At 35.9% G+C, this 12209-nt stretch overlaps 1 protein-coding gene across 14 annotated transcripts in view; it reads right to left on the bottom strand.

Moving 5' to 3' along the window:
• Nucleotides 1-284: 284 nt before the first annotated feature.
• Nucleotides 285-12209, bottom strand: part of LOC123561495 (LIM and SH3 domain protein 1-like) — a 49678-nt gene continuing 37753 nt past the window's right edge. For 9 of the 14 annotated variants that reach the window (XM_053553135.1, XM_045353905.2, XM_045353908.2 and 6 more), the window contains 3 exons: nucleotides 11272-11373; nucleotides 6477-6604; nucleotides 285-4767 (listed from right to left, as the gene is read on the bottom strand). In XM_053553135.1, coding sequence (XP_053409110.1) covers nucleotides 4591-4767; nucleotides 6477-6604; nucleotides 11272-11373 — 407 coding nt within the window. In that variant the 3' untranslated portion in view covers nucleotides 285-4590. The remainder of the gene's footprint in view (nucleotides 4768-6476; nucleotides 6605-11271; nucleotides 11374-12209) is intronic. The other 5 variants (XM_053553136.1, XM_045353914.2, XM_045353918.2 and 2 more) reach the window with 1 other exon arrangement.

The raw sequence follows: 12209 nt of genomic DNA, 5'->3' as shown, positions 1-12209 counted from the left end.
ACATCAAAATCCCTCCATGCATTAAGAAGAAATGCTCCAGTCATTATTGAATTTAACATCTGACCTCCAAGTGTGACCTTGACCTTCGAGATAGGAACCTGCGGTTTGCGCATGACACACCGTCTCACTGAGGTTAACATTCATGCCAAATATAAACAAGATTGCTCCATGCATGTCAAAGTTATGGTCCGGACAAACAAATCCGGACGGACGCACATATACCGAACAGCCATTTGGACAACTATGTCTTCGCTTCCTCAAGCGGGCTCGACGAAAAACAACTATTTTTTCCATTTTATCCTTTTAATTTATTATAAACTAATGTGAAGAATACATTGTTGTACAAACGACCCAGCAAGTTACAGAAATCAAGTAAGTTAGAATATATAATCTGAAAACACCGAGTATAATAAATTACTAGTAAATATCATTAAATAATTGCGGATAACTGTCTAAAAATCTGTATTTCTATCAAACAGTCTTGCTTTGTCTTTGATTTCTGAACTATATTAGCACTGAAAAAAAAATGATATGAAAACAATTCAAAGCTTATGGGTACGAAAAAGCACGCATTTTTTTTTAAAGAACATTAAATGGGCAGATAAGAAAATCTGACTATATATGTGTGCCGGAAGTAACAGGAAGGTGGAAGGGAAGCTTTTTGATAAATACCATGGCAGTTGATTGCAGACTCGTTTGAGAAATGAAAAATAAGAAACATACAGCATCAAGAATTAAACAGTATACATTCTGGTCTATTTTGATCTCGATTTGATTTGTGAGCAAATGTTAGCAACTTTTTTGCCTATATATACTGTAAAATAAATACCCTATAACTACATATAAATCTTTAATAAACTTGTATATTGCTATTTTTAGATATTTTAATATACAAATTTCCTAGATAAATTCTAACATTCAAGTGTTTAACTGCACTTGCCACCCAAGTCTATAAAAAAACTACTTTAGGTCGATGAATTACCCGTACAGACCATTTTAAATAAACTATGCGTAGATAAAGATAACGGAGCTAGCAATTCTCTCAAAATACTTCTTTCATGTTAGGAACAAAACCTTTCCTTTTCATGTGCTATGTAGAATCAGAAAAAATCATTCTGCAAGTACACAGTAACAAATTATCTACAAATAAACAATGGTGCTCCAAAATGTCTTGAAATACAGCCCACATCCCCAAAGCAAATGTTTCATCAAAAGAACACCAAAATTTCCCTTTTTATTGCAAGCTGTAGATAGTGAAGAAATTACATATAAGATAAATGATATAACCTAGGAATTTTCAAAATACATTACCGACATATACTAGTATGTTGGAAATAGAAGCCTTTTACTACTACAAAATAATACACACAGTCTCAATACTGTAAATGCTTGATTTAAGTAATAGGCCAAATGAGAGAATATTTTGATAAATTGCTAATTCCTGTGATAAAGTTAACAAACTAAAAAGCTTAAAGATTTTATATAGCAGCTGGAGACAGGATCACATTAAAAAACAAGAAAAATATGAACAGCAAAGCAAAGAGAAACAGCATAGTTTTGGTACACATATATCCTATTTCATACACTGTAAAACAACATAGCCCTTGTACATATTCATCAACAGCATAGCCATGCACACAGTCATGTTAAAAAAGACAATCTAGCCATTTAAGGATTGATTTATTCAATGAATTGGAACACCACATTTGTACATTTTATTCTAGTGTGAATTACACAGACAGTATCTAAAAGTGTGCAGTGTGACCTATTAAATGATCAACTTTCATAGTTTTTGTAAATTAACGGGAATTGAAAAACAGTTGTTGCATAACAATATCTCTGCAATAGAAATATTTCATGACAGTTTGCATATTCTTGTTTTCATTCTTCAAAAAAGGCCCCCAACAAAAACTTCAGCTAGACTGACATTTTTATCATGACTGTGCACATATTTTATTTTAACAGCATAAGTCAGACACACATAATATTAAGAACATGACTGAGGAACACATATATCAACAAGCTAGCAAACATATAAACACATATCTACTGACGTATACAAAACAGACATGAAAGACTTGACACACAAATGTTTAACCAATACATTCAAACCCGAAACAACCATAAAACTATTCACATTTTCTCTGAGAATGCTATTTTTAACTGAGTGAATAATTTTTTTAACTCTTTACAAAAAATTCTCCTAAAAGCTGTGCGATATATTTACAATTCTCCATGCTATCATAAGAAGTTCAGTTGTTTTGCAGATAACAGGTCAGTTTTGTCAACTTTTCACAGCACGAACATCTAATAAAACATTCTAAATTCTACCATCTTTTAAAAAAACAAACAACATATTTTCAGTAATTAAAACATTTGTTCAATGCTTACATGATAAACAATGTAAAACTTAACTCCAACCTAAACATGTATTTTCAGGTACAAATATAGTCAAAGCAAAGGTAACATAACTAGCTTTATATATATAATAACACCATTTACTATGCTGCCATGCACTGAACATAAGCATTTTTTTGTATTTGTTTGTTTTTTTTTTTTTTTACTATGCGAACTTTAAATAAATCTGATTTCAGGTTAATAAAACTAATACAAAGGTCTCCACAGGAAACTGCTATCAATGTTTTCCTAATGTCCAATGAGTTCCTTAATTTTCAATTTAGCCCTTGTCATGTAGTAAGTAACTTTGCCAGGTTGAAAAAAAAGATAACCCTCATTCCCCCACCACCCCCCAAATTTTCTATGTGTAATTAATGAAACTTTAACGGAATTGGTATAACTGAAGTTAAAACCCTAAAAACAGGGTATTTCCTTTAAAACTGAAAGTTTAAACACTTCATTTAGCCACCAGTCACTAATTTATGTCCTAAACAATTAACCCTTAGCCTGCTGCAGGCGAATTTAACAGCCTTTGCAAACAGCTTGGAACCAGATCAGACGCCGATTAAATCAGCGTCTGATCAGGTTCCAAGCTGTTTGCTACTCTGACAATATTTCTTCCAATTTTGGAGCAAACTGAATGAACTTTACAATTTTAGTAGATGACATTTCCAGCAGACGACAATTTATCTAGCATGCTAAGGGTTAATATCCAAATAGTCATAAAAAATGACATATCATGTTCAGTTTTATGTACCAAACAAATCCTATGTCTTTACCTTTGTCATAAAGTGAAAATGTTCTGATTCACGAATGTTAAATACCCTAAATTTTCAATATTGAACCTGATAGACATGAAAAACATGACAAGTTGTCTACAAACAACAGTTTTGTACTGGTATTTACAGAGATGACTTTATGAAATTTTCAAACCTTCAAAGCATAGAATGTCAATTAGTCCTAGTTTGTATGAAGGCTGACCGACAATGCAATGGTATTCCCACAGTGTACAATATAACAGATACAGCGAAAAACAACTCTTTGTAAAGTGGAACAATCCGTGCCAAATGAAAGAATGAAACAAAAATTCAAAATACACACATACCAGAAGCTTGTGGTACCAGATAACGTAACTTCCTATTTAATCTGATTATTTCGTAAAATATAAAACATACTGACGAAATAAATCAAAACAATCAAGTAAACAGAAATAAAAATAACAATGTGATATTAGAATATCCCATCCCCTTTCTTCTAAACATTCTCCTTCCTTTCTTACAAAATATGGCAACTTTACAAACAAAAACATAATTATCTGTCCTAACTACATCTAAACTTACCTAAAGTGTGCTAAGTAGAGAAATATGGTATGTTCTAGACTGAATATAGTTTGTGCTTCTTGTGCTTTTATATAAAACTGCAAATTCAATGGATGCATGTTAACTTATAAATCTTGAAACTTGCGGCAAGAAAATAAAATTAAAGCAAATGCATGCTTACTTACAAAGTGGAAAATAAGTTTGCTCTAACGGGAAACAGCAAAAAAACAGAATAAAGAATGAAAGGATAGGGAGAATAAAAAGTAGAAAGGAATTCTTAACATCTACAAATACTGGTTAAAGCGGACGTAAGAAAACAAAAATTTAAACCGAAGATTTTGTCACTATAGGTTGCATGTACATCAGTTGGTATATTTACACTATTTTCTAACTGCAGATCTGAATATGGAAACGAAACTTAAGTGCATAACTTTTATACACAAGTTATAAATAAACTTATAGGCTGTTATATATACTCATAAACAGTTGAAAATTAATGACAATTCTAACATAACATTAACCTATTCAGTAAACACGGTGTCCACTCACGAAAACTGCAAGAATTTAATTTATGTCTTGACTCCAAACACTTAACTCATTAAAGTCTGGCTAAATCTTTTAACAGCCGTAAGATTTTGAGAATTCTTAAACACTCAATTATTCGAAACTGTTCCTTTTAAAGTTTTAAGAGTTTAAAACGCTGATAAAAATCATTGAGATAAAAGCTTCTAGGTATTTCTACATATCACGATTCCATCACAATTCAAATGTAAATCTGGTTCTGACTTCTATAAGCTTCAGCTTCAACACCTCCGACAATCAGCTAAATATACATGTTCTATACATAAAATGATTAATTTTATTTAAAAAACAGCTAGTTGATTTTCTCGACATAATTTGATGGTAACATTCCTCTTTTTCCCGTCCTCTCCACTGTACCTTCCATCCAGCCAGCATCAATAGGTTGACAGAATATAATGTTATCGCCTTCCCGAAAACTGACTTCATCTGCATCGGCAGCGTCATAATCATACATAGCCTGACAACACATCTGTAAGATATAAACATGTTTTGAATGTTTTTGTTCGTTTTTTACTTTTAAGGTATATGGACACTTCTTAATGTCAAATTTGGGCACTTCTACAGTAGACAAAGACCACAGGTGCTCTCCTCTGAGCATTATTTTTGGTACACATATACACTTTGGTATAACCACTGCCCGTCCCCAGAGTCAAACTTCTTAAGAGTGACTGACCGAGTATAAAACTGGTAATCAAATTGTTCAAGATATTGTTCAAGATATTATGCTCATGAACACTATGGCCAAGTTTAGTGAATATCGGATAAGTACTACTCAAATTATAGAGGGGACATTGACAATTTTTAGTAATTCACTGGCCATAACTCCACAGCCTCTTAAAACAATCTGGGTGGTTATCAAACTTGGCCGAGATATTATGGCTATAAGCACTGTGATCCTGTCTGGTGAATACTGGATGGCTAACAAATGCCAAGTTTAACATCAGACGTTTTCCATCTAATTTAAGGGGCATAACTCTAGAGAGACTCGGAAGATCGAGCTGGTTTTCAAACTTTGCCCAGATATTGCACTAATAAACATTGTGAGCAAGTCTGGCTCCCATTGGATATGAATTACTTAAGTTAGGCACTGTCAATTTTTCTCAGTTTTTAGTAATTCACTATGCAATAACTTAGAAGCCTCTGGAAAATCCATCTGGTTACTGAACATGGCCGAGACATTATACCCATAAGCACTGCATCCAACGTTGGTGAACATTGATAAGAACAATTCAAGTTAGAGGGCAGACAACTGCAGTGGATGCAGACCTGTTGCCACAGGCTATGGCATGCTATGTCCAATTTCACAGGCATTTTAAAAGCAAGAAGAAACTTATTTTCTTCATTATTTCAAAAGCATAAGTAACAGAAAGAGTAGGGGTTCACGAGAATAACCTCATTATTCCAGTGGCCCTACGCTTTCAGTTTTTGTATCAATGTCCACCAATATGACCAACGCATTTGGCTACTAATTTTGATTCCATTTTAAGCATTGGCACTGTCACGTGACAAGTGTACACTAACTGAAATAGAGAACGGTTTCAGAAAGTTCAATATTTCCCTACAGTATTTAGAGTACGGCTTATAGCCACGCCTCTTCCTCAGTTGAAGAATATAACAGATAGAAGTTAACAGTTATAATGACACTGCAGGTAAACCATGATACAACAATAGTTATTCCCTTCTATAGAATAATTTTGGCAATTTATCAGAATATGAATCAAAAGTCATGTCAATAAGTTTGTACTACTTACAACTTCCATAACACCCACGTCTTATCAATTTTTGAATGAAAAAAAAAATTGCAAAAAACATTTTGACAATTTGCTTTCAAAACAATCAACAGAAACTAGAATCCAGACCAATTTTACAACAACTTACTTATTTGTTGTGACCTTTGGGAAGAACTGAATTTGTCAACAATGAGAGATACCAAACATTAAAACTGCTCTTAATTACACTGCCAATGCAAGGGAGGTAATCAAAACAGCAATTTTATTACCTAATTCTAGACTGCTCCCTTTCTTGCAGAAAATCATCAGCAGGTCAATACAAAAAATTCCAATAAATCTAAATTATTCAATTTAACAGGAGTAGGCTCATGGCACATGTTTCTTCTCACCTTGGCTTTCTCCACAAAACAAGACATTCCTCCTTGATAAAGACAACAGTTAAACTTACCCCTTTGCCAGCATGTTCATCTCTAGGCTGTTGAGGTTCTGCTGGGGGCTGATATTGTGGTTGAGGTGGGGGCTGATACTGCTGAGGTGGGGGCTGATACTGCTGCGCTGGCTGTTGCACTGGCTGGGCTGTAAACACACATATTTGTTTAATTGGGTTTTAATTCAAAACAAGATCATTCTGTTCATATGGCAGCTTTCCAATTTAAATGATGGAGGAAGATCCCAGTTGCCTCTAGAGGCATTATTTCAGGCATGCCATACAGATGACAATGTAACCTACATCAGACTTACTAAGAAGCTTCTAAGAAACTGAATGCTTAACAATTTTTTGTTCAAGGATTAATATTAGTTTATCACGTCCCTCAATATATCAGTTCACCCACTCGCACAGTTCAATTTTTGGGGAGTGCAGATCTACAGGTCGAGGAATTATCCCCAGGCGAAACGGGCAAGAATGTTCTCTGCAACTATTTAATAGAAACTAGAAAATGCTTTTGTAAAAAAGCGCATGTCTCCCCCAATGCAAAGTCCTATAGGCAAGAAGTCAATAGGGGTCAGGAGCGAAAGTCAAAGAGACACTGATGGTTGGCTGCAATAGGGATCATCTATTTGGCATGTCCAATCATCCGGCTAAATTTCAACACTCTTGGCCTAGTGGTTCTCAAGTCACTGTTGAGGCTTCTGTGACCTTGACCTTTAATCAAGTTACCTCAAAATAAATAGGGGTCATCTACTCTGCATGTCCAATCATCCTATTAAGTTTCAACATTGTAGGTCAAGTGGTTCTCAAGTTATTTCCAAAAAATGATTTTACATGAACAGGCCACTGTGACCTTGACCTTTAATAGACTGACCCCAAAATCAATAGGGGTCATCTACTCTGCATGTTCAATCATCCTATGAAGTTTCAACATTCTGGGTCAAGTGGTTCTCAAGTTATTGATCGGAACTGGTTATCAATGTTCAGGCCCCTGTGACCTTGACCTTTAACGGAGTGACCCCTAAAACAATAGGGGTCATTTACTCTGCATGAACAATCATCCTATGAAGTTTCAACATTCTGGGTCGAGAGGTTCTCAAGTTATTGATTGGAAATGGTTTTCCATGTTCAGGTCCCTGTGACCTTGACCTTTCACAGGGTGATCCTAAAATCGTTAGGGGTCATCTACTCTGCCTGACCAATCATCCTATGAAGTTTCATCATTCTGGGTCAAGTGGTTCTCAAGTTACTGACCGGAAATGGTTTTCAATGTTCAGGCCCCTGTGACCTTGACCTTTCACAGAGTGATCCCAAAATCGTTAGGGGTCATCTACTCTGCATGACCAATCATCCTATGAAGTTTCAACATTCTGGGTCAAGTGGTTATCAAGTTATTGATCGGAAATGGAGTGACCCCAAAATCAATAGGGGTCATCTACTCTTTATGACCAATCATCCTATGAAGTTTCAACATTCTGGGTCAAGTGCTTCTCTAGTTATTGATCGGAAATGGTTTTCAATGTTCAGGCTTCTGTGACCTTGACCTTTGATCAAGTGACCCCAAAATCAATAGGGGTCATCTACTTTGCATGTACAATCATCCTATGAAGTTTCAACGTTTCGGGTCAAGTGGTTCTCTAGTTATTGATCGGAAATGGTTTTCCATGTTCAGGCCACTGTGACCTTGACCTTTGATGGAGTGACCCCAAAATCAATAGGGGTCATCTACTCTTTATGACCAATCATCCTATGAAGTTTCAACATTCTGGGTCAAGTGGTTCTCTAGTTATTGATCGGAAATGGTTTTCAATGTTCGGGCCCCTGTGACCTTGACCTTTGACGGAGTGACCCCAAAGTCGATAGGGGTCATCTACTTTGCATGTACAGTCATCCTATGAAGTTTCAACATTCTGGGTCAAGTGGTTCTCTAGTTATTGATCGGAAATGATTTTCCATGTTCAGGCCCCTGTGACCTTGACCTTTGATGGAGTGACCCCAAAATCAATAGGGGTCATCTACTCTTTATGACCAATCATCCTATGAAGTTTCAACATTCTGGGTCAAGTGGTTCTCTAGTTATTGATCGGAAATGGTTTTCAATGTTCGGGCCCCTGTGACCTTGACCTTTGACGGAGTGACCCCAAAAACAATAGGGGTCGTCTACTCCAGCAGCCCTACAACCCTATGAAGTTTGAAGCTTCTAGGTCAAATAGTTCTCCAGTTATTGCTCGGAAATGAAGTGTGACGTACAGACGGACGGACGGACAGGGCAAAAACAATATGTCTCCTGGGGGAGACATAAATATTGTGTCTGAATTTAATTGTTCTCTGATATAATATTATGTGGAAGAGTTGGAAGTCACTTGCTGAAAACAAGTTAGTAATGTTACAGAATTCAGAAACACTGGATAATTTCAACAACCATCCTTACTTAACTGAAAAACTGTTGAAAAATGGCAATAAACCTGAAACAAACAAAAAAACAAACGAACAAACAAACAAACGCGCTCAATATGTGAGTTCATGCCAGTTCAATGTCACCAAGCTTTAGAAAAGATACATTCCATGCATGATTTTAAGGAATGAAGTATTGCAGAGGTGAAACCCATCAAAAGTGCTGAGAGCGAGTGCAAGAGCAATGGCAAACAGAATAACATGTAACATGTAAGTACAAAACATACCGTTTTGTTTGAAGACACATAAAACCTATCTTTACCGAAATTACTTGGTACAAGATCATGACTAATGTCAGATGAACCAAGTTTTCAAGAATATATATGTATAGTTAAACATTCCATGTGTTTGAGTGTTCTTAATTTGTTAAGATTATCTAAAACCGAATCTACCATCCTTTTTGATAAGTTGATGTACTACAGCATTGCACTGTTGTTAAAAACTTTTGTGAACTTGTGACTGATCTCACCTTAGTTATTAAACTGATATTGGCGTAGGTAACAATAATTACCTATTAAATCATTATCTGAATACTGCACTTGGATGATTAATATTTTAGTATGTGTCAGTGTGTGTTTGCAGCGTCAGCTGTAGCAGCATGTACTTTATAGGTTATGGTCTGTTTAATTCAATAAAGGATATGGGTGTTGTTGGAAGGAAATTATTTTTTATCTAAATTATATATGAGCCGTGCCATGAGAAAACCAACATAGTGGGTGTGCGACCAGCATGGATCCAGACCAGCCTGCGCATCTGCGCAGTCTGGTCAGGCTCCATGCTGTTCGCTTTTAAAGCCTATTGGAATTGGAGAAACTGTTAGCGAACAGCATGGATCCTGACCAGACTGCGCGGATGCGCAGGCTGGTCTGGATCCATGCTGGTCGCAAAGCCACTATGTTGGTTTTCCCATGGCACGGCTCATATATTTTAGCACTACTTAGTACCAAATTCAAGTAAATTTTGTATCCAGGAAGCATGCTGTAATATTTGCCATTCAGCTGGGGATCATGATTTTGAGCTGGCGCAACTGGAACATGGGTACTGCATGTTGTCTTAATGAATGGTAAATGTATTCAACACATAGCTTCATAAACATCCTTCAAGCCATTCAGAAGACATGGATGGAACCAAGGCTTGAGTCACTCATGTTCAGTTAATTGTCTTGACCTTGAGTCAGTCAAATTGAAACATGGATTTTGCAATAGTTTGGTTGCGATGACTGGATCATTCGACAAGTTTCATAACAACTGGGCCATAATGGTCCTAGATTGCTCACCTAAGTTATGATTCTGAAATCGAACAAGAAGACTGTTATAGTGAAAAATAGCCATGCACTCTGGCTGCCATGTTTTTTTTTTAAGGAAACAGAATGATCTGAAAGAAATTGGTACAGGGTCATCAAAGAACACTGCTGTAAAAAATATTTCAAAATCTGGCCAGCGGTTTTTGAAAAGAAGATTTTTGAAGTTTTTCCTTTCCATTGCCATGGCAACCAAAATTCACCATGGACAACCTAGATGTGAAGGAATCTGAAAGGTTATCAACCAAGGTGAGCTGGTGGTCTAGTGGTAACACGCTTGACTGTCAATCCAGAGGTCGGGGGTTCGTATCCCGCTCCAGGCACTGGAAATTTGTAAGATGCTCTTGAGTGTCTCCCCCCTAACTAAGAGGCCTGTACTGGTTCTTCCCAGGAAAGACGGCTCCGCGTGTATCGGTGCTATACACAAGGCACGTTAAAGAACCAGACTATTTATTCACAAAGAGCTAGGCTAAGTTAGCCAGACAGGCCTGTATCTGAAAAGGATTTCTCTCTGTCTGTTCTGGGGGCTTTATCTTACTCTGTCCCTCTGGTCAGATCGCTCTGTGTCTGTACTAGTAGAGGATGAATTTTGCGCCGTGTGTGGCTGCGTTTGCTATATGTAAAGCCTTTGAACATGTTTATCATGAAAAGGGGCACTATATAAATCTGGTATAGTAATAATAAGGAATACTCCTATGCAGTTTGGTTAGGACATGTTGTTTACAGAATCTGTGGACAACAAAAACAAATGACGGACATCCAATGATCCTTAAAGCTCGCCAAGAGCACCTCATGCTCAGGTGAGCTAAAAAATCTTTAAGGCTTTAGGAGATATGGTCCTGGCTGAAGCATTTGACATTCAGTCGTGATACTGACCTAAGGCAATCACTATATGGTATAGGTGGTTTCTAACAAAGACTCACAGGTTACCGTGATACATCAACGCTGTTTTTTATGAAGACAGTCGTTGATATATCAATACTGTTTCTAACAAAGACAGTCCTACTGATCATATCATGTGGGGTTCTGATGCAGAACTAAATGGATGTCTTGTGATACCTCTTCGGGGATCTGTATGTTGTCCTGCTATGGAGCCGTACTTCTCGTTCAACGGATCATAGTCGCTAATTGAGCCAACTTTACGAGACTGTGGCTGCTCCACTGCAAATATCACAAATTAATCATGCTATTTAAAATTTAATTAAAAAATAATCAGAAGATGCTGTGTGCCTGCTAGTTTCTATCGTAACTCTTCTGCAGCTAACAGTTACTTCCGCCAGATGCTATGCAATGTTGCAGACAAGACAACATCATTTTGTTCTTGTTTAAAATATGTGCAGCTTAATGTATAAGGGTAATATTACATATGTATCATAATTAAGTAGCAATGTCAAAAACATACAAGACTATTATGTTTAATTATAATGCCATATATATATGAGTTGTGTAATACATAATAATGCCAAAAATATTAATGTAAACATATATACTCATACTAATGATGTGAATGGGTATCTTTAATTAAAATGTACACAATATGTGAATGTATATATTTAGTTATAAATCATGGTAAAAAGTTCGTTATAAATCAGTAAACACTAATGTTTACAAAGTATCTGCCAATATCTGGCAAGTTCCCTCCTAAGAAGCTAGAGGATCACTTGAAGTGATTTCAAATATTTAAAGTGTGTTTTCTTGAACTTATTTGCAGTGACTTCAAATACTGGCTGATATAAACTGTATACAAAGCTACTGATTAGTGTATATATATTGAGTACTTTACTGTCTGAATTCGCTAAATTACTGAAATGGTGTTTTGTTAATTCAAGCAAAGTGGTAAAATAGTCATTTATTATGAAAGTGAGTTTTAACTAAGTTACAAACAGTGATTACAATATAACTGTGTATAAATAGTATTCTATTAATATAAGAATGTTGATTTTGTTAAGTGAAAATGGTGGAATTTCTTTATTGAATGATATTTTACACTATGTAAA

Source organism: Mercenaria mercenaria, chromosome 10 (assembly GCF_021730395.1).
Source record: "Mercenaria mercenaria strain notata chromosome 10, MADL_Memer_1, whole genome shotgun sequence".
Taxonomy (NCBI): domain Eukaryota; kingdom Metazoa; phylum Mollusca; class Bivalvia; order Venerida; family Veneridae; genus Mercenaria; species Mercenaria mercenaria.
Note: the sequence above shows the minus strand (reverse complement) of the source record. Positions and strands in the feature narration are given on the sequence as shown.